The sequence below is a fragment of the Leuciscus leuciscus genome (assembly GCF_965113295.1).
Source record: "Leuciscus leuciscus genome assembly, chromosome: 2".
Classification (NCBI taxonomy): Eukaryota; Metazoa; Chordata; class Actinopteri; order Cypriniformes; family Leuciscidae; genus Leuciscus; species Leuciscus leuciscus.
This window is the reverse complement of record NC_138726.1, coordinates 1,452,579-1,474,774: the sequence shown is the minus strand read 5'-3', so window position 1 is coordinate 1,474,774 and position 22,196 is coordinate 1,452,579. Positions and strand designations below refer to the sequence as shown.

The 22,196-nt window shown below is 38.8% G+C and overlaps 1 protein-coding gene across 1 annotated transcript; it reads left to right on the top strand.

The window, feature by feature from the left end:
• The first annotated feature begins 1,975 nt into the window (after positions 1–1,975).
• arsj (arylsulfatase family, member J) lies at positions 1,976–16,976 on the top strand. The gene is made up of 2 exons (XM_082159239.1): positions 1,976–2,587; positions 13,760–16,976. Exons 1-2 carry the CDS (start codon positions 2,259–2,261, stop codon positions 15,135–15,137), a joined length of 1,707 nt encoding a protein of 568 aa, XP_082015365.1. The 5' UTR covers positions 1,976–2,258; the 3' UTR covers positions 15,138–16,976.
• The last annotated feature ends 5,220 nt before the right edge of the window (positions 16,977–22,196 follow it).

Below are 22,196 nucleotides of genomic sequence, written 5' to 3'. Positions count from 1 at the left end.
TAATATTGTTTCCCTGATTGGCGTTTGATTATTATATCAAGTGAGGGGAACTTATGTTCTTACTTCGTGCAACATAATAAAAAATAACCCATTATAATAATTGATTCTGTCTCTGGATGAAGTTTCTGATTATTTTCAGACAAACTCTCTGGAACTTTATGTCTGGCACACGTCTATAATGTTATCAAAACACTACAATAAAGATCCCATCAATGAACCGCATGCCAGACGTCAGTCAAATATGACAACAAAAAGGTCTTTTTTAGGGTCCGTTGTGTCCAGACATGTTGAACATGTTGACTGTCAAAGAGTGTGTGCGAGTGTTAGATACGCGTTTGAGTGGAGCAAACCCTGCTTTTGAGGATCCCGGCAGGATGAAGAGAGGAGTCTTAAGTGGGAAAACGACAATTGAATTGTATATGTTAGCTAACTAAAAAACAGGTTACGAAACATAGAAGTTAAAAGACATTAATGGTCGTTATAACATTCAAAAACGGCTTATATAATTTTGTCTGATTTGTAATCAGGCATTAAAGCGATTACCCATAAAACGAGTTTTGAACCAATCGGATTGCTTGGGTTCTAAGGTCAATGTGAGAAAGTGCAAAGCGCAATATGGTGGAATAAGCCCCGCCTTCTAGATGAAAGAGCCAATCGCTGACTAGTAAAGTCACGCGTCACTGCAGCCGCCGTCAGAAGCTCCGGTTGCGATATAAACAGTCAAATTTAAGTCATAGTTGTAGTCAGATTTCATTGGTGATTTTCAAATATGAAATTTAATTGTAAGCTTGGTGAACAGCTTTGGAGAAGTTGATGTTTCCCCATTGGAAGAGATACGAGCTGTTGAAATTACTCTGATCCCGAGCAAGAATAGCAGGATCTTAGAGAATAGAAATGACTTATCTGGGGGGGGGGTTTTGTGTTTTTTTTTGTCAATAATAAGACATGCTGAAGTGCCGCACATGTTTAGACCCTGTATCTAATCCAGAGAATGAAAGTTTGCTGCATGAAGGATCTTATTTTACTGCATGGACATGTGGTTTAGTACAATAAGCCCATTGAGATTCATCCTTTTCTTTCAGTGCAAGCCAAAGTGAGTCAGATTCCTTCCTGAGGATGCATTAGCTTTCATGAGTAATTCAGTGGGAGAATTCTTCTCATTGTTCTTTTAAGCATGTGGAAAATTATACATTATGCCATCTGACTGCACTTGACAAAAGGATAAGATTTATTTATTTTGGAAATAAAACATTACCGCAGAAGTAATGCGATACATGAGCACAGCTGGAATCATGAAATGCAGGAAATACCCTGCATAAAACTTAATATCAAGGGGAATATTAACCAAATATTATAAATGTTTTCAAGTGGACCATTAGCACATAGAGTATCTAAAACTGATAAGACCCTGAGGAACCTGCTTATTACTTCATGCTCTGGGGCGAATAAGTATTAAGGCAATCTATAACTGTAAAAAGAAATGCGTTACATACAAAGGGTTACTAAACCACATTCCCAGATCTCTTGCGTCTATGAGAGGCAGTCCATTCAGCGGCGTTGTCCGATTCGTTTTAGTGAATCGGTTCGTTTAAATGAACCCGTTAAAAAGCGATTCACTGATTCGGTTGAAAGTCCTCGGCACTTACAAGTGTTACTAAACGTTTACACGTGCTATTTAACGTGTTATTTTTTGTCAAAAAAACAACATCTTTTATTAACATACTAATATCTGAACGTTTTTAGAATGTTTCACATCTATAGGCTAAATCTAAGTGTTTAATAGACACAAAATTACACTAAAATTCACATTAGAGGTCAACTGATGTGTTCCTTTCCAATTTCTAAATACAGTCTTGATTTGCAGTCTCAGCTATCCCTAGCGAGCCTGTGATTTGCGAATCGGTTCAACAGAATCATGAATCGATTCAAACGAATGATTCGTTCGCGAATCGGACCTCACTGTATGTCACTGAAGAGTAACTTAAGGGAAAGACGAGACAGTTCAGGTCTGTCTTTTAGGACAGACGGGTCGACAATGTCTTGATGCTTCGAAATTATGCTATACGACCCGTTTCCATATTCAGGTTTTTGAAAATCGTGCAAATCTTGGTCGTTCAAATCGTGAACCTAATTTCCAAGCGCGCCTGTTATTCCTGATATCATGACATGCAGCGGTGTTATTTTGCGCTGTGAAAAGATTAAAGTAGTGGTATCATCTGTTCTGATTTTCATTTTAACTAGTTTACAAATAGGAACGAATGGTTTTAGGTGCAATGCACGGACGAATGGGAAGAAGTGCGATTCTTCTGACGCTTTTGACTACTTTTAGCGGATTTATCAACTCAACATACGGAACATGGAAGAGCAGTTTTCATGCGAATCGCGTGAATACCGTGGAGAAACCTTCCTCTCAGCCTCACATCATCTTCATCATGGTTGATGACCAAGGGTTTCGAGACGTGGGATATCACGGGTCCGAGATAAAGACTCCAACACTGGACAGACTCGCTTCAGCCGGAGTGAAACTGGAGAATTATTATGTTCAGCCTCTGTGTAGCCCGTCCAGGAGCCAGCTGATGACCGGCAGGTGGGAGACATCAACATATCACACTTTATCTGTCAAACATAGGGGGTTCGTTTAGTTTATTTGCACAATATGAAATATATACAAGAAAATACAATCCATATACTGTGCAGGGAGAGGCAGGAATCCCAAAAGCCTCCGCCTAAACAACAGCAACAACAAAAAAGGAATTAATATAAATAATAGTATTTAAAGTCAGAATTGCGTGATATAAAGTTGCAATTTCGTAAAATAAAGTCAGAATTGCGTGATATAAAGTCGCAATTTCCTGATATAAAGTCAGAATTGCGTGATATAAAGTCAGAGTTGTGTGATATAAAGTCGCAATTTCCTGATATAAAGTCAGAGTTGTGTGATATAAAGTCAGAATTGCGTGATATAAAGTCAGAGTTGTGTGATATAAAGTCAGAATTGCGTGATATAAAGTCAGAGTTGTGTGATATAAAGTCAGAGTTGCGTGATATAAAGTCAGAGTTGTGTGATCTAAAGTCGCAATTGCGTAATATAAAGTCAGAGTTGTGTGATATAAAGTCGCAATTGCGTAATATAAAGTCAGAGTTGTGTGATATAAAGTCGCAATTGCGTGATATAAAGTCAGAATTGCGTTATAAAGTCAGAATTGCGTGTTATTAAGTCAGAATTCCGTGTTATAAAGTCAGAATTGCGTGTTATAAAGTCAGAATTACATGATATAAAGTCAGAATTGCGTGATAAAAAGTCAGAATTGCGTGATATAAAGTCAGAGTTGCGTGATATAAAGTTGCAATTGCGTAATATAAAGTCAGAGTTGTGTGATATAAAGTCAGAGTTGCGTGATATAAAGTTGCAATTGCGTAATATAAAGTCAGAGTTGTGTGATAAAAAGTCAGAATTGCGTGATATAAAGTCAGAGTTGTGTGATATAAAGTCAGAATTGCGTGATATAAAGTCAGAGTTGCGTGATATAAAGTCAGAATTGCGTGATATAAAGTCAGAACTGCGTGATATAAAGTCAAAGTTGCGTGATATAAAGTCGCAATTGCGTAATATAGTCAGAGTTGTGTGATATAAAGTCAGAATTGCGTGATATAAAGTCAGAGTTGTGTGATATAAAGTCGCAATTGCGTAATATAGTCAGAGTTGTGTGATATAAAGTCAGAGTTGCGTGATATAAAGTCGCATTTGCGTAATATAAAGTCAGAATTGCGTGATATAAAGTCAGAGTTGCGTGATATAAAGTCAGAATTGCGTGATATAAAGTCAGAGTTGCGTGATATAAATTCACAAATGCGTAATATAAAGTCAGAGTTGTGTGATATAAAGTCATAAGTACGTAATATAAAGTTGCAATTGCGTGATTTAAAGTCACAATTACGTTATAAAGTCAGAATTGCGTGTTATAATTACCGGTAGTCAGAATTGCGTGATAGTCACAATTGCGTTATAAAGTCAGAATTGCGTGTTATAATTAGTCAGAATCGCGTGATAAAGTCAGAATTGCGTGTTATAAAATCAGAACTGCTTTATAAAGTCAGAATTGCGTGTTATAAAATCAGAATTGCGTTGTAAAGTCAGAATTGCGTGTTATTAAGTCAGAATTCTGTGTTATAAAGTCAGAATTGCGTGTTATAAAGTCAGAATTACATGATATTAAAGTCAGAATTGCATGATATAAAGTCAGAGTTGTGTGATATAAAGTCAGAATTGCGTGATATAAAGTCAGAATTGCGTGATATAAAGTCAGAACTGCGTGATATAAAGTCAAAGTTGCGTGATATAAAGTCGCAATTGCGTAATATAGTCAGAGTTGTGTGATATAAAGTCAGAATTGCGTGATATAAAGTCAGAGTTGTGTGATATAAAGTCGCAATTGCGTAATATAGTCAGAGTTGTGTGATATAAAGTCAGAGTTGCGTGATATAAAGTCGCAATTGTGTAATGTAAAGTCAGAGTTTTGTGATATAAAGTCAGAATTGCGTGATATAAAGTCAGAATTGCGTGATATAAAGTCAGAGTTGTATGATATAAAGTCAGAATTGCGTGATATAAAGTCAGAATTGCGTGATATAAAGTCAGAATTGCGTGATATAAAGTCAGAGTTGCGTGATATAAAGTCAGAATTGCGTGTTATAAAGTCAGAGTTGCGTGTTATAAAGTCAGAATTGCTTTATAAAGTCAGAATTGCGTGATATAAAGTAAGAATTGCGTGATATAAAGTTGCAATTGCGTGATATAAAGTCAGAATAGGGGTAAATTAAAATCTGAAATGTTATAAGGTCAGAATTGCGTGTAATAAAGTCAGAATTGCGTGATATTAGGTAAGAATTGCGTGTTATAAAGTCAGAATTGCGTGTTATAAAGTCAGAATTGCGTGATATTAAGTAAGAATTGCGTGATATTAAATAAGAATTGCGTGATAAAATCAGATGCGTGATGAAGTCAGAATTGCGTGTTATAAAGTCAGAATTGCTTTATAAAGTCAGAATTGCGTGTTAGGCTATAAAGTCAGAATTGCGTGTTATAAAGTCAGAATTGCATGATAAAGTCAGAATTGCGTGTTATTAGGTAAGAATTGCGTGTTATAAAGTCAGAATTGCTTTATAAAGTCAGAATTGCGTGTTAGGCTATAAAGTCAGAATTGCGTGTTATAAGGTCAGAATTGCGTGTAATAAAGTCAGAATTGCGTGATATTAGGTAAGAATTGCGTGTTATAAAGTCAGAATTGCGTGATATTAAATAAGAATTGCGTGATATTAAATAAGAATTGCGTGATAAAGTCAGATGCGTGATGAAGTCAGAATTGCGTGTTATAAAGTCAGAATTGCATGATAAAGTCAGAATTGCGTGTTATAAAGTCAGAATTGCATGATAAAGTCAGAATTGCGTGTTAGGCTATAAAGTCAGAATTGCGTGATATAAAGTCGCAATTGCGTGATATTAAGTAAGAATTGCGTGATGTAAAGTCGCAATTGCGTGATATTAAGTAAGAATTGCGTGATGTAAAGTCAGAATCGCGAGATATAAAGTCCAATTCTAAGTAAAAAATACTTTTTTCCTCAGAATTGCGAGTTTATATCAAGCAATTCTGACTTTATAACTCGCAAGTACGACTTTATATCACACTATTCTGAGAATTGCGAGATGTAAACTTTGCGCTAAAAAGTCGCAATTACCTTTTTTATTTTCTATTCTGTGGTGGAAACAAGCTTCCGTAAAATGTAGGTTCATGTTGAAAGTAATTTTCTATGCGTGATCAAGTCACCTTTATTTCTATAGCGCTTTATACACTACAGATAGTTTCATAGCAACTTTACAGTGATAACAGGAAAATAATGATTCAATGATGCAGACAAGTTGGTGTTTTAGTGTGCATGTCAGAAGATTCAGCATTCAACAATGCCTGACTCCAGTGTTCCCACAGCGAAACATCTGGTCCACGCCTCGGGAAACAGGAAGGTTGCTAGGAATCTCTTTTGGCAATTTGCTTTGGAAGCAGTGAATGAATCAACTCCTCCCTCAGTCATTTACAATGAATGGCTTTCTGGCTGTCTGAGATGGGGATTTACTGGGGTAATATACTGTGTGTCAGATCGCTTCACGGTGTGTGACCGTGTTGTGTGGTTTGAGAAGACTGAGAACACTCAGGAACAGAGATTAGCATCACACACATCAAAGAATATCAGTCCGTTTTATTCTATAAGGAGCACAACGCCCTCTGCTTGGTCTTTAAAAATGACTGACGTCGACTCAATGACACTCTTGTGGGAATGTTTTGTAACTACTTTTTAAATTGATTGTTGTAAATGAACATCTGAGAACTGTAGTGGGGTTTCAGAGCAGAATACGAGATGCACCAGTTTCACACCAGGACTTACTGCAGGCCGATCAGGCATTTTAGGGAAACATAATAAGTGAATAGGGAAGAAATCATTCTATTTCTTTGAAATATGAGATATTATGAAAATGTTGCCAAGTTATTGCTCTCATTACATGTTGGCCAAAAAACACATTCATTTGCAAATTAGAGACAATGAAAAGAGACATTGTATTTAACGGGAAAAAAATGTTTGGCCATGTTTACACACATATTGTGTAAAGTAAAATACTACATCAAACAAGATTTGGTCATTTTCTGTGGCGAAACCTGGCACTCAGTTGGCTCGGGTTTGCTAGGTTGGCATGGCTGGTTGCTATGGAGCTGCTACATCGTTGCTAAGGCATTCTGGGTGGTTGCTAGGTGGTTGTTAAGATATTATGGGTTGTTGTTAGGGTGTGAGTGTTGATAGGCAGTTGCTACTGTGTTCTAGGTGCAACTGGTTAGCAACACCTTTGCAACCACCGAAAACACCCTAGCAAACACATAACAACACCATAGCAAGCAACCACTCTAGGTGTTCGCTAGGGCATTACTTGCTAGTTGCTATGGTGTTGTTAGGCGTTTGCTTGGGTGTTTTGGGTCATTGCAATGGTGTTGCTAACCAGTTGCTAGGCAATTGCTAGGGTGTTTGTGTAGTTGCTATGGCGTTGTATGTGAATAATTTAAATTTAAACCATATTCTGCCCCTTATAAGTTATTATTGTGACAGATTCATAAAACAATCCATGCTGAAATGGTTCAAAAAGGTTCAAATGGAAATGGAACTTGTTAATGGTACTTAAAAATGAAATCTATTCTGCTTAAGCCTGGTTCACACGGGACGATTTTAAAATTGTCGGCCGATTTTCCAAACCTGAGAGACCCCACACACGGGGATAAAAAATCACGGGTCGTACAGTTTTGGTCGTACAGTGTGTGGTGCGCAGCCACACGGCAAAATCAACACATCACACACGAACCGATTTGACTCCCGAGCATTCCCAGATCAGACAGGAAATCGCGCAAATTACCTCGAGATCAAACGTGACTTCAGAGTAAACAATCATGGCGGACGAAGAGGATGCAGTGGCAATAGTTTGTAGTTTGTTTTTAACCGGAAAAAAACGTTATCAAAAGAAAAGGCGATGATCTCTGACGTCCACCGGACTTTCTGGTGCGCGATGCTGCCGGCTGTTTTGATTATATTTCCCGGTGTTTCCTCGCCGCCTCGTCACCTCGCTTTCTGATTGGCTACACTCCACAGTCCACAGGCACGCTCGGGGGACACCACACACGAGAAGAAATCGGGCCAAATAAATCCAACATGTTGGATATCCCCGATTTGAGATCGGAGCGGTCCCGACGTCCTTCCGAGCAGACGAGAGCAGCCTTAACACACCACACACGGCAGGAATATCTGATCAGATTATTTTACGATAATCGGAGCATCCTTAAGATTGTCGGAAGGGGTGAATCGGGGCTAAAATCGGCCTAATTATCCTGCCGTGTGAACCAGGCTTTATTACCAGCCCATGACGGGACGGCACAGGTTTCTGACCAGGCATCACTGACGAGTAAATGTGGACAGCTGTTATGTCATTTCTCATGATATAACCCCTTTAATATTTGTTGAAAATATTATTTTAAATGAACACTGCACATGGAAATGTTTCAGCTGCTTTTATTAGTTAAATCGTCTTAAATTGCCATTCTTTTCAGCCTGTGAATTGCTTAATCTTTAAAGAGCTCTTCAACAAAAAAAGGGCTTCATCAAAAAGATTACATTACAGAGGCTTATCTTGGCAAATGCTTTGCCATCTCATTGCCTTGGCTTTTGGCTTGCTTAGTTGGGGACATTTAATATTCAACAATATTATTGATCTGCCTTATTATGGGTGGACGATGATGCAATTTTCTTCTAGAAACAAACTTTGTTGCATTATTTTCATGTTATCACTGTGAAGCTGCTTTGATACAATCTGTATTGTAAAAAGCGCTATATAAGTAAAGGTGACTTGACTTGACTCTTAAAGCTAAAACAGCAGTCTAAAATATGCTAAACGTAATGGAAAGAGACTGTTGAAACTTTTTCTGCTTCTCTGATGGATGATGCCTTTAGATCAGAAGTCCAAAAACATCTGCCCATATAAGCAGTATGTTCAGTTCTTCTTTTTAGCTTTTACCCTTTTAAGGTATTCACTAACATCTGATAAAAGTAATGAACTTCTCGTAATCTTCAGTATGAGACAGTCCAGGTGAAAAACCTGCCAAGCAAAGCAAATCAGATAATGACTAATTAAAGGTTGGTTGCCACATTACCATGAATAGGACTGTGGTTCCCTTTGGTTCCTTATCTTTGTACCTTATTTGACACACCTAATTCAGTTCATGAGCACTCTACTAAAAAGTGGATGAGTTATTGAGAAAAACAGGTGGTTTAGATAAGGAAGGTATTCAAAATGTGCAGTTTTGTGGCGCTCCAGAACCAGCATTGGCAAACACTGCCATAATGAACATGCCAAACTGTTAAGGGGAACAAAAAGGGTCTGAATGGCAAAAATGGTCAAAATTACAAATAAGCATTACAAAAGTATGATATTCCTTGTGCACTATATTTAAGCCTTTTAAATCCATTCAATAGCTTTAAAGGCCCCCTGAAATAAAAATTTATGTTTTTTAGCTTTTAGTATGAATATGTTAGCCTTAAGGTTATGAATAAGCTGGTGTGTTCCAAAGCAATTACAAAATTTGCATTTAGGAGATATAGGCTAAGCATTCAAAACCTAGTCTCTCACTTCCGCTAAAATGGATCACAGATTTTTATGACATCACCGCTTCTCATCACAGCTTCAGTCCAATCAAATGCTCTTTAGAATCTAAAGCTCCGCCCCCTCTGCTATAAACATCACCTGTCCAAAGCGAGCGTTGACTCGTCACGGAGCAATATGGGTTTGAGTGTGAGTTCGGTTGCTCAAAAGCTCGAGTTGGTTAAGAATGAAATGGCTAGAATTTATTCACTCCTCTACTATTGAATCCAACGTATCATCAGTGCTTGGATTCGCTTCCATGGTGCTGTCAGTCTGTAAGGTAAACTAAACGCTATTGGCTGTTTGAAAAGGGGGAGGGGCCATTCAATATGTCCTGCCTTAGCTTCCTGTTTCAGTGGAAATTACATCGACCATTTTACAAATCTGCGCTTTCCAAAGCACTTCAGTGGCACTTTAAGTAACAGCAGAAGTAATGTGTAATGCCGAGTTCAGACTACACAATATTTTTGTCTGTTACGATAGCCAGATTATGCGATTTTGACTCCTAAATTCTTGTCATGTCGTGGACCAGTCATCAGTCACCGCCTTTAACGACGCGCGTGATGTGGTCGAGAAGGCTGAGCTAGCGATTGACCTGAGCGTAAACAAACTATGGCTACAGAAGTGTTTTGTATCGGCTGTCTTGTCATTCAGAAAAGCCCAGAAAAAAGAGAGAATTCCCAACAGTGGACATGTTCCTGGAGCGCAAGACCAGGACAGTATGGGATGTCAATCCTCCAAAGAGAGTGCATTGACACCATAATATGAGAACTGAACGATGGACGATGACATCACTGTTTTCTCCAGAGCGACTATATATATATATATATATATATATATAAATAAATTAACAAAATTAATAACTTTTTTACAACAAAAATGAACCATCACTGAACTTACTTAAGCTAGACTGTGACGCTATTTTCTTCTAGATCTGACAACAAACTTGGTTGCATTATTTTCCTCTTATCTCTGTAAAGCTCCTTTGAAACACTCTGTATGGTAAAAAGCTCTATATAAATAAACTCGACTTGATAAAACGATTGATTCTTGCGTCCCGATGCCCATTATCGTTTACAAATCACCACTACACCCTATTCGACGTCAAACGGATCGTGCCAAAATCGTGTAGTCTGAACCCAGCATGAGTAGCATCTGCCCTAGCTCTCATTGGGGTGTTTATGAGAATTCATGAGAGAAAGTACCAATGTCCTATTTATCAAAATTGTTCTTTTGAGTCAGATCCTGTCAATAAGGTGATCCAGTTAACTAAACATTCTCGAGTTGAACTCACTGACTCATGAATGAGTAAATGATGAGAGAATCATCACTTTTGGATGAACTAATGATTTAAAGATGAATTTGAAGGGTCTCAAATCTCGGCTGTTGTCAGACGAAAGGGCCTTGAGATGGTTAGTTTCTGGGTTACTGAAAAGAGAAAGGGTGTAATGAATGGCTGGTCTAGTGGGAACGAGGGGGAGTGTGTCTTAATGCTCTGTGGTCTGAGTTTGATTAGCTGTAGAGAGGAGTATGTTCCGCTTATTGAAAGCAGATGTGGGAGGGATGTTGGAGCGAACAGAAGAACATGGGTCAGCAAGTCTTCCAGCACAGGCTGGTTGGGGATTCGTGTTTCCTAGTGGTTTGGTGACCAAAAAAACATGTCTTGTGGGACATTTGGGTTGTGTTAAGAAGTGTTTTAGTTTAATATTAGTTATAAGCTAAAATATTTGGAAATAAGTTTGATTTTATTTGATAAAGATTTTATTTGATAAAGAAAGTAGTGAAATACACTCATTTGTCAAGGATACCGCAATAAAGTTAAAAACTTGTTTCCACTGCGGTCCTTGATGAAGAAAGTACCAATGCCCTATTTATCAACAAATTGTTCTTTGTCAGATCCTGTCAATAAGTTGATCCAGTTCTTTAAACGTTCTTGAGTTGAACTCACTGACACCGGTTGTTGCTTGAAAGAAAGACCATCTAAATGTGTTTGGAAGAACATGAGAATGAGTAAATGATGAGAGAATCGTCACTTTTGGGTGAACTAATGCTTTAAAGATATATTTGAAGGGAGTTACAGAATGAAGCTGTGGTGCACAGCTGGTGGTGCATAAGTCCTGATGTCTCGAGGGGACGCAGGTTTGAATTTGGCCTAATGCCATGTCCCGATCCAATTCACTTGATCTGCCATATAACATTACATATTACAAGATTACAACATTACAAGCACACTAGCTGAGTTTACATGGACATCTTTTGTTTCAATCAGAATGAAATCATTTCCCTTCCCGAGGCCAAAACGTTGGGCCCTATTTTAACGATATAAGCGAATGGTCTAAAGAGCACGGCGCGAGTTCACTTAGGCTACGTCTACATTAATCCGGATACATTTGAAAATGGCGTTTTCGTTTAGAAACGCTCTCCGTCCACACTAGCGTTTTCGGACGTTTCAGTGTGGATGAGAAACTTTTGAAAAACGCCTGAAAACGCTCAATTCACCTTTACTTCGCATGTGTAAAACCCCACAAAAGCTCACTGATATGATTCAGATGGAAAAATAAATAATGAAGTTATCGCGCAATTCTTCTGACAGGATAATTTTATTTAGTAAAATATCTCACCATTCACTGATGCGTCCAGGTCGCACGCAGACACCATATGTTTGGTCTAAAACGCGACTGCTCTCATGTATCACCGCAGGACAGCAAATGTGAGTAGGCTAAATCTGTCATCTTTGCAGGACTGTGATATGAAGAGTGTGCAATGTAGAATATTTTTTAGCAACAGTGTGAAAGTGAATAGCACATAACAGGCACAATACTGGTATAAACATGAATATCTATTGGTACAATATGCGTCACATGACTAAATTTACGTCATCGTTTTTAAATCCCTCCGGTTTCACAGTCCACACTACGACGCAAAAACGGCGTTTTCAAATGTATACGCTTTGGAGTGCGTTTTCAAAAAGCTTCGTTTTCATTAATAAAAACGCCGTCTCAGTGTGGACGGAAGGCCAAAACGGAGAGAAAAAGATGCGTTTTCAAACGAAAACGTATTAGTGTGGACATGGCCTTAGTGCGTGTCCGAATCCACTTTTACTAGTTTAACGACGGGAAATGGGTGTAAAAGGGTCGTCTCTATTCTCTTGACGAGTAATGGGTGTGTTTTGGGCGTAACATGCCAATCAAAGTCTCATCTCCCATTCCCTTTAAAAGCTCGCGCCATGGTGGATTCGCTATTTACATGGCGGAATTTGCCAGCGGAAAGACTGAATGCGTCTCCAGAGAGTAGAGTTCTGCACTCCCGCGGGACCCGACGCAAAACAGAGCGGCGCGGGACAAATTTGGAAAGGTCATTGCGGGAGCGGGCGGGATGATGAAGGTGCACTTGCGGGTGCGGGCGGGGGGGATGATACGCTGCACTCCCGCAAATTAAATATGAGTGTAAAGTAAAATATATAAATGATTAAAGTAGCGTACATAATTTGTAGTTGTGAGGGAGATTCTGTTTGGCAGCAATAAAAACGTTTTAAGCAGCCTAAACTTGGATGTTGTCGTTTGGGGTAGGGCGGGGCCTAATCTCACGCACACTTGTTTAAAGAGACAATTCCTTCCCGCTGCTCCGTGTTCGAATTCGAAAGCTTCAAGTTCAAAATAGTCAGCATGGACGAGGAAAAGAGCACCTCTAGTGCTTCAGATATAGGCCTAAGCGCTTCAGATGTAAGCACTTCTCTAAAGAAAGGCACATTTACTACAAAAAAAAATATCACGAAACCTCAAATCAGACATTTGGCAGTCTTTTTCGGTTGTGCATGATGGAGAGGGGAATCAACTACCTTTTGCCTGCTGCGATAAATGCCAAAAGGTGTTAACATACAACGGACACAAATCGCATTTTTTTCCAAGACCTTTCGTGAGACAGAAAGTGAACATACATCCTGCCTGCCGTCTTGCGGGCATTTGCGGGCGGGAGCGGGACATAATATCACAGATGCGGGCGGGAGTGGGACTAAAAATGACAAATCTTTGCGGGAGCGGGTGGGAGCGGGACTGAACACTGCGGGAGCGGGCGGGAGCGGGACTGAAAATTGTGTCCCGCGCAGGTCTCTACCAGAGAGCAAACGGATCTGTTCGTGCGCGAGGTTAAAACGCAAGCAGACCATCTACAGGACAAGCCGGATTCCACCATTTATGTACACAATATTAATATTTTACTCTGTAATCCTTTTATTTTTAATATTTGGCTATTTGTGTCCCTGTGTGTGTGTAATAAGCAAAGTGTAAGCGCCTGAGCACAGCTCGTTTTAAGACCAGCCTCGCCCATGGGCGCACAAATGGGCGCAAATGCCTTTGCTAGTTAAACAACGTGAAAATGATAATTGCGTCAGGCTGAAACTAGCAAAAAACACTTGTGTCGTGCCTGGCGCCGAATGTATGATAGGGCCGTTAGAGTAAACCAGTGTATCAAATGTCTGTTTTATTCAGTGCTTGTCATGTTTGTTACTAATTTAGTGCTTTTTTTATGTCCTAGATATCAAATCCACACTGGCCTCCAGCATTCCATCATCCGACCCACTCAGCCGAATTGCCTCCCTTTGGAGAACATCACCCTTCCGCAGAAACTGAAGAATGCTGGGTACTCCACTCATATGGTGGGAAAGTGGCACCTTGGGTTTTATAAGCGAGGTTGTATGCCTACGCAGCGTGGCTTTGACACCTTCTTTGGCTCTTTGTTGGGTACCGGCGACTACTACAGCCATTACAAATGTGACAGCCCGGGAATGTGTGGGTACGATCTTCACGAGGGGGAAGAAGCTGCCTGGGAGCAGGACCATGGCATCTACTCCACCATTATGTATACTCAAAAGGCTGTGAAAATCCTTGAATCTCACAATCCTAATCGGCCAATCTTCCTCTACTTGGCGTACCAGGCAGTACACTCTCCCTTACAGGTTCCTGCTCGCTACCTCGAACGCTACAAGTCCATCCCAAACTTACATCGTCGTAAATATGCTGCAATGGTCAGCTGCTTGGATGAGGCCGTACGCAATCTAACTCTTGCTCTCAAACAGTATGGATATTATGACAACATGGTTATGGTGTACTCCTCGGATAATGGAGGCCAACCAATGGCAGGAGGCAGCAATTGGCCACTAAGAGGCAGTAAAGGGTCTTACTGGGAGGGAGGTATACGGGCGGTAGGGTTCGTACATAGTCCTTTACTGGTCAAAAAGGGCACTAGAAGCAGGGCTCTCATTCATATTACTGATTGGTACCCAACACTGGTGATGCTTGGTGAAGGTACCCTAGATGAGAACCAGAGTCTTGATGGCTATGATGTCTGGGAAGCCATCAGTGAGGGACGTCCTTCACCTCGACTGGATATTCTCCACAACATAGACCCCATCTACGCCAAAGCCAAGAATGGCTCCTGGAAAGCAGGCTATGGGATCTGGAACACGGCCATCCGGGCGGCTCTCCGTGTCGGTGACTGGAAGCTTCTCACTGGTGTGCCAGGATATAGTGACTGGATCCCACCACAGACTTTCTCCACCCTGCTGTTGGCCAATCGTTGGCACAATGAGCGTGTGAGCTGGGATCGAAGCAAGTCTATATGGCTCTTCAACATTACAGCTGATCCATATGAACGAGTGGATCTTTCCCGACGATACCCACATGTGGTGAAGAAGATGCTATTCAGGCTTCTACGATACAACAAGACAGCGGTGCCGTGCCGCTACCCTCCCAAAGATTATCGCTCCAATCCTCAGTATAATGGGGGGGTCTGGGGTCCCTGGTACACTGATGATGATGAAGATGAGGATGATAACCTTCTCTTATATGATTTAAAACAGATGAAGAGTTGGAAGAAAGGAAAACGGAGAGGGAAATTCAAAAGAAAGACCTGAGGTCTATAGAATTGTTGGCTCCCATTTTGACATTCTTGGTACCATTATGAACTCAGGGATGTAGTCTTTAACTTCCAGAAGTAATGTATAGATTTACCTCCAATTTCATGATCAAATGTCTGTTTTTCATACTTTTCTATATTTAGAAATATAGAAATATTTTCTATCCCAGTTCAATGTGCAGAGAACTATGGAGTGTAAACACTGTGGGACTTTCAAAGCTTTGCTCTTCTTTGTAAAGTCTGAAATGTCAAAGTTTGGCTCAAGAAGTTTTGGGTCAGGACAAGCAGCGGCAGACTGGAAGACTGTAAGAGTGGAAGAAAAGCATTGTTTTTGCAACTCGGTTTGGTGCCTCTAAAGCAGGGCTATTCAATTAGCTTCATTCGAGGGCCAGAGGTGGGCTGGTGGGTTTAGCTTATTTATTGAAAAATTATTTATTATTTATTGAAACATAATAGTATCAATAAATAAGCTAAATTAAACCTAAAACAAAAGTATTTTGTATTTACTTGGAAATGTGGTACCCAACAGTAGATTTATAAGACCATAATAAATAACTCATTTAAAGCTGTGTCCAATTTTCCTTGGAACAAATACATGAATTATACACGCTCATAGCGATTGTTAAGAATTATATTTATTTATAATTATTATATGCTTAAATGAAAATATTCTGACAGTGAGACGGGTAAAACCATGCATGGCTACTCACTCACATACCACTGTATAAAACCTGCCTAAACACAGGTAAAAACTAAAGAAACTGCCATCATTTCATAACAAAAATGACTTATATATTCCTCTACCCACCTAATAAATCTAATACAGTAACGTTACATTCAAGGAAAATGTTTGTAAGGGTGGTGATTAGGGGATTTAAAGTCTTCTAACTTTGTTCATGGCACAATGTTTCTGCTGTATTCCTCATCGGTCGTGTTGGGAATGTTGAGGCTGTTTCATCCGATTTAAAACTAGTTAAATCATCGATTGATTTGTGGTTTGTCAGAGAGGTGTCGAATTAAAACGCTTCTCACTGGATGTCGCAACGCTGTTTAATAATAGTGTCCGGGACCGGGAGTAAACGCAACTCCTTTGTGAAACAAAACAAATGAAAACAGCGCGATTTGTTCTTTATTTGTTGTTACTGACCGAGAAACCGCTTCAGATGATTCAGTGACAGAATCGAATCCGAATCGTTTCAGACCGTTATGCAAGTGCGTTTGGCCAATTCACGGAAAGGAAAGAATCAAACCAAAACAATGATTAATTTACCAATGATTGGTATCGCTGGTTCAGTCAACAGAAATACGGGTCACTGATGAAATATTCGCACGGAAAACGTTTCTCAGGTCCCCAGTTGAATAGCCCTGCTCTAAAGGCACAACAACAACATACCTTCAGTGAAAAGTAATGCAAGCTGAGGAAGGAAACCACTTGAATACTACTGCAAGTCCTAGAGCTTGAATTAAAAATAAAATTAAAAAAATTGGGTTGCATAAGAAATTGGTGCTATTTTCTTATCAAACATTTAAAATGAGACGATTTCGAATTTCGAACCTCGGAAAAAGAAACATAGAAAGCATTAAGTGAAGTATTTTTTAGTCACTGTGATGATCTCATTGGTTAAAAATATCATTGTTTTGTTTGTTGCCTTGCCTGGTCTGGCACCAGCTAAACTTGAATGTAAGATCAGTACATACTTCTTTTTCTCAGTCTCCCCCTTTTTTCACTTAATTTTGCTCTTTGAGAAATTTCAAGATTTTAGATTTGATCTGATGTTTTTAAAAAGACAATAATGGAATGGATATGGGCTTAAGTATATAAACAAAGTGTTGATTTTACAACCTCTGGTACTGATTTTCAAGGTATAAACTGAACTTTGCCAATACACACGCACACTTGCAACAAGAAGATTTTGTCAATCACTTGATTTCAGTATCTGTGCCAGTGCACTGGTTAGTCCTGCTGACAGTTTAGTAAATGTTAATTGAATTTTGTGATGTTATTTGCATCATTTTGGGTCAAGATCTTGTATTGGCAATGCATGAGTGCAGCACTCTGTAAAGTCTCCTCCAGAACATCCCAAAGACTTTCAATGAATTTAAGAAGCCGATTCATGTGTGAAAATAACTCTTCATTCTCCTCACAACCATTCCTTCACAGTTTGAGTCGGATGAATCTTGGCGTTGTGATCCTGGAATATGGCCATGATGTTCTTCCTACATGTTTGTTTTAGAAATGAAAATCTATTAGAGTTAGAAGAACTGCTGCCAAACATATAACATGCTAGAAACATAATCATTTACTTAATTGACTTTTAAGAATTTGCCTATTCAAATCCAAACAGCAACTTTCTTTTCTTTCTTTGGCCAGTCAGTGTATATATTATATATATATATTAGGGATGCACGATATAACGTCCACCATATCGGTATCGGCTGATAAATGTTCATTTTTAATGTTATCGTTATTATATTAAAGGCGTTAAACAATGTATTATGTCCTTCAGCTGAGACGCTTCAGATGCGACTGTTCAACATGATGGTTTTGAAATATGATTGGAATCACTTCAAAAAAGGAAGGGGCTGTTTACACCTGGCCACTTCATGTGTTTTCTCAGGTCGGATAGCTATCTGATTTATCAAAACGATTCCATTTACACCTGGTCACATAAATGTGTTTTTGCGAAACGGATTTAAATCCGATCTTCAATTCCCGCGCTATATGCAGATTTAATGGAGTGCACGTCACCGAAAGCAAAAGATATGAGCTGCATTTTATTGATCATCAGCTAAAATTTCAAAGACTGCAATAAAAGAGAGCGGCAACAGCCCTGGTAAGATCATTTTGTTTCTTAAGAATTTACTTTTAATGATGATGATTGTGTGTTAAGCGTCTGCGACTTACTTTCACTTTGATTTGCGATAGTTTGCTTTGCACGTTGGTTTAATGAATAGATGCTCAGCTTCTCATCTGAGGTGATGCGTGTTCCAGTAGCGTCGTCATATCTGGCTATAACATTACATATAGCCTATAACACGCTCTCACACGTTTATTTTTTTAGCATTTTTGGGAGGAGTACAATTTACATATGTGGTTTCAACAACCAGATGCATTTACACTTGTCCAGTTTCGTCTGGAATGCGTCTCAGATCTCCTCCTGAAGTGGTTTGAGGGATCGGATTCAAATCCGTCTCGAATGCGTTTCGGAGGGCATTTACACCTGGTCTTTTCACGATCGGATAGCTATCCGATCTGAGAAAACGCATGAAGTGGCCAGGTGTAAACAGCCCCGAAAATACAGTAACAGTATGTGCTGTCATATCGGCTGCATAAAATGATCATGAGATCATCATAATTGTGTTTGGGACGTGGATTTTAATGGTGAGACTTTTGTTTTTATAATCAGGCTCTCAAAAATATAACATTTGATTTAGATTTATCAGCCAATATATCGGTATCGGCCAACATGTTCATATCTGTGCATCCCTACTGTATAATGCTGTTATTGTGCACATTGCACGTTTCACATTGACTTCATCGCTTGAATCTTGTTGCATTGCGCCTGGTTTAAGACGCTGTGTAATACTTTCCTGCATCTTAGTTTAGTGGCTTTCAGCTGTGTGGTTTTGTCAGTCAACAAGCCAGATGCATATGAACCTCAGTGCATTCCAACAAATATAAAAAAATGAACATGAGTTTTATTGTCCTAGAGCACAGAAAACCTGACGCAGCGGCATTACATAATCTGGACCGTTTCCTTGAGCAGTCCGACGATCTCCTGTCGTCACACCACAGCTGTCTTCATAAAGCTCATGTGAAGCATGGCTGGAACAGATTACAATTCCACACATGTAATGCAGCAGATACCCAGCAGAACCACACGAGCTTCACATGTCAGCGGGAGCATTATCCCCGCCGGCAGGGCCGAGGCTCTGCATTCCTACAGGCTGAGCTATTCCTCGTTTTAATGCTGTTGCTCCACATTTGTCCAGCGCTACACCTTCCTAAAGGAAACACTTTCTGTATTGCATAATTTGCCCAAACAGTTATATTCCTATGCATATATCCCAGATGTGTGTGTGTGCTGTTTTAATTATACCTGCCACAGTATTTACTCATGGAAACAGATTCTTTTGATCATTGGCATTGGGAACTATTCCACAAACAAAATACTAAAGAGCCAGATGATCATGTTGATCTCGAAGAGCCCATGAATCAGCCGAATCAGGCTGATGTGTTTTGGTCTAAACTATGTATTGATATTGTGGGACACTGCCTAATGTGGGACACCTAAGGTCTAGTGTTTGTAGGTCCCACATAAATACATGAATGACAGTGAAACTATGGGTTAGACAAAGCTGTGATCAAAATCACATGACCTATCAAATGTCCAATCATATTTGAGGGTGGAGCAATCCTCAGACAGGAGGCACCTTGTGTGAAGACCACCCGAAGGCCAGTGACACAGAGTTTGAACACATTTGATATTAACCCTTAAACTGGCAGTGTGATCTGGGTGTAACATAGTTTTTGTCGTCTTTTTTGGGGCGTAAGAATGATTTTTTCATCAAATCCTTTTATCATTTATCACAGCCTGGTCTGTCTTGAGTTTGCTGGTCACATGATTTGTTTAAACATTTTTGTGATTAATTAGTCAGCCTGACCTAAATCCAACATGGCTGCCAGTGGTGCAGGACATTCAGATTTTGAGATAAGTAAATATATATTAAAATTACTTTTCTTTTGAAAAAATAATACTAACACTGCTAACATTAATTATGAACATTGTCTTAAGGTGCTGAAAAAGAACATTTATAAAAATGTTGTTATTTAGCATTTTCGAAATGTATGTTACACCTGAGTCACATTGCCACTTTTGGGTATAAAAAAGGGATTGACTTTGTATTCTTTATTTAATTTTTTTTTTTTTTTTTTACAAATTATAAAAATGTACAGGTTAAACTGATACAGCCTGTCTGTCTTGAGTATGCTGGTCACATGATTTGCTTCAAGTTATCTGTGATCAATTAGTCAGCCTGACCTAAATCCAAATTTTTTTTACCATTTTACCAATTTTTTTTAACCATTTTTATGGTAACGCAAGGTCCGATTTCACGGTTTTCACAGGCTGAATCTTGAGTTTGTAAGCTTTCCAATGATATATAATATGTCAACATTATATGAGTTGAAGTATAGGATATAATTGTTTTAAACATGCAATGGCAGTTACAGTTATAGATTTGGTCCTTTATTATACTGTGATCCGGGAGTCACAACTAACATCCAAAATACATAACATTTTTCAAAAATTCTTTTGGATATGATTTACTTAAGTCCAGATGATATAAAAAATGACATGAAATTATTTGTTGCTTATCATTTTCTACTCTTGCCTGTTTAAGGGTTAAGGAGTTAAATACATTTAAACAAAGCAATCCTGCTACTTTTTAGCTTAATATGCTTATGAAATGTGTGTCCATCAAAAAATAGTCTAACTTTGTGTGTATAAACTATATATTTTATATTTTGATCAAATTTCCTAGTGTCCCACATTAGGAAATGTGGTTTCCAAATCCAGGACAGCATGATCAGCCTAATGTGGGACAGTTAAACATGTGTGGTGGGGCATGATTTGTGGGACAAACATGGTTATTTACACGGTTTTAGTCTTGTAATGCAATATTACTATAATGCAGATTTTTACAGTCATGTGAATTTTTTATTCTTGGAGGGCAGTTTGAAGACTCTTTTTTTTTGTGTGTGTGTGTGTGTGTGTGTGTGTGTGTGTGTGTGTGTGTGTGTGTGTGTGTGTGTGTGTGTGTGTGTGTGTGTGTGTAATTGTGTCTCTCTCTCTCTCTGTGTGTGTGTGTGTGTCATATGTGTGTAAAAGGTAGGTAGTTGACTTAAAATTGACTTGAAAAATGGCTCTGAATTTTAAAACGCAGTAGAAAACCAATAAAGCCATTCAACTTTATTTTATGCATCTGATTAATTCAATGAGATGTATTTCAGATCACAATGGCAAAGGTGAGAAAGACAGGGACAGATTATCAGATGCAGAAAGAGAGGCAGAAACAGGGGAAGGATAAGAGAAAGAAATGTAATCAGTGGCGGCAGGACAGGATGAGAGGAGCCATAGAGGAGTCTAGGCAGATGTTGAGGATGGGGTCCCTCAGCGGAGACTGTTGGCCAGGGCATGGCCCTAAATCTACTCTCCAGCAAATCTAAAATAAAATAATATCTTACTATTCTACATGTATCAATGTGATTTTTGGTATTTTATCATAGATTTTTCAGTGTCCCACATTGGGGACACAACTGTCCCACATTAGGAAGCTGCAGATTGTCTCAGACGACTTGCAATAAGAGCACTAATATGTCTATAATTTCTCTTATGAATGGGTTATCTGAATTTTCTCTTTTGATTTGATTAGGACTAATCCTGGGGTTTTTTAATGGTATTGGGTGTGGATTTAATGTTTTGGTTACACATCGTAATATGTAACAGAAATCTGAAGTGCAAAAAATGTCCCACATTAGGGCAGTTCACCCTATATGACCCTATATGAAGGTTATATATGTGTATTTTGTGTGTGCACAAGTTTTATATATGTACAGAAATAAAAATGAACTCTATTTGATTGATAGTTGACAAGATCGCGAGCATTTTTCGTTCTTTTCTAATTTCAAACTAAATATTTCATTAGAATGTATATCGTCAGCCTTAGAATTTGTCTAAAAAGTTGATTCGTATCAGTAAAGAATCTTATCCTTTCTTCATTTTCCCACAGCCACGTTTAAAATAAAAAAAATAAAAAACATTTAAATGGTGCCTTTATTAATAACTTTTGAGACTGTGATGTTTCACATATACTGCAACATTTCTCTCAATCATTGAAGCTCATTAAAAACACGAAGTAATAAACCGCAGTATAGGCTTGAGATTATTTACTTGCACTTCGAAAAAGAAGCTGTAAAATGCCATTCGGGGAAATGTGTAAACGCTATTGCGTGATGAATCAAATGGAATCGATTCATTTGATCAGATCTTTCTGA

Coding starts and splice junctions, on each gene's coding strand:
- arsj (XM_082159239.1), top strand. CDS start 2,259: ATGGTTTTAGGTGCAATGCACGGACGAATGGGAAGAAGTGCGATTCTT. Junction 2,588..13,759: donor AGCCAGCTGATGACCGGCAG/GTGGGAGACATC, acceptor TTTATGTCCTAG/ATATCAAATCCACACTGGCC.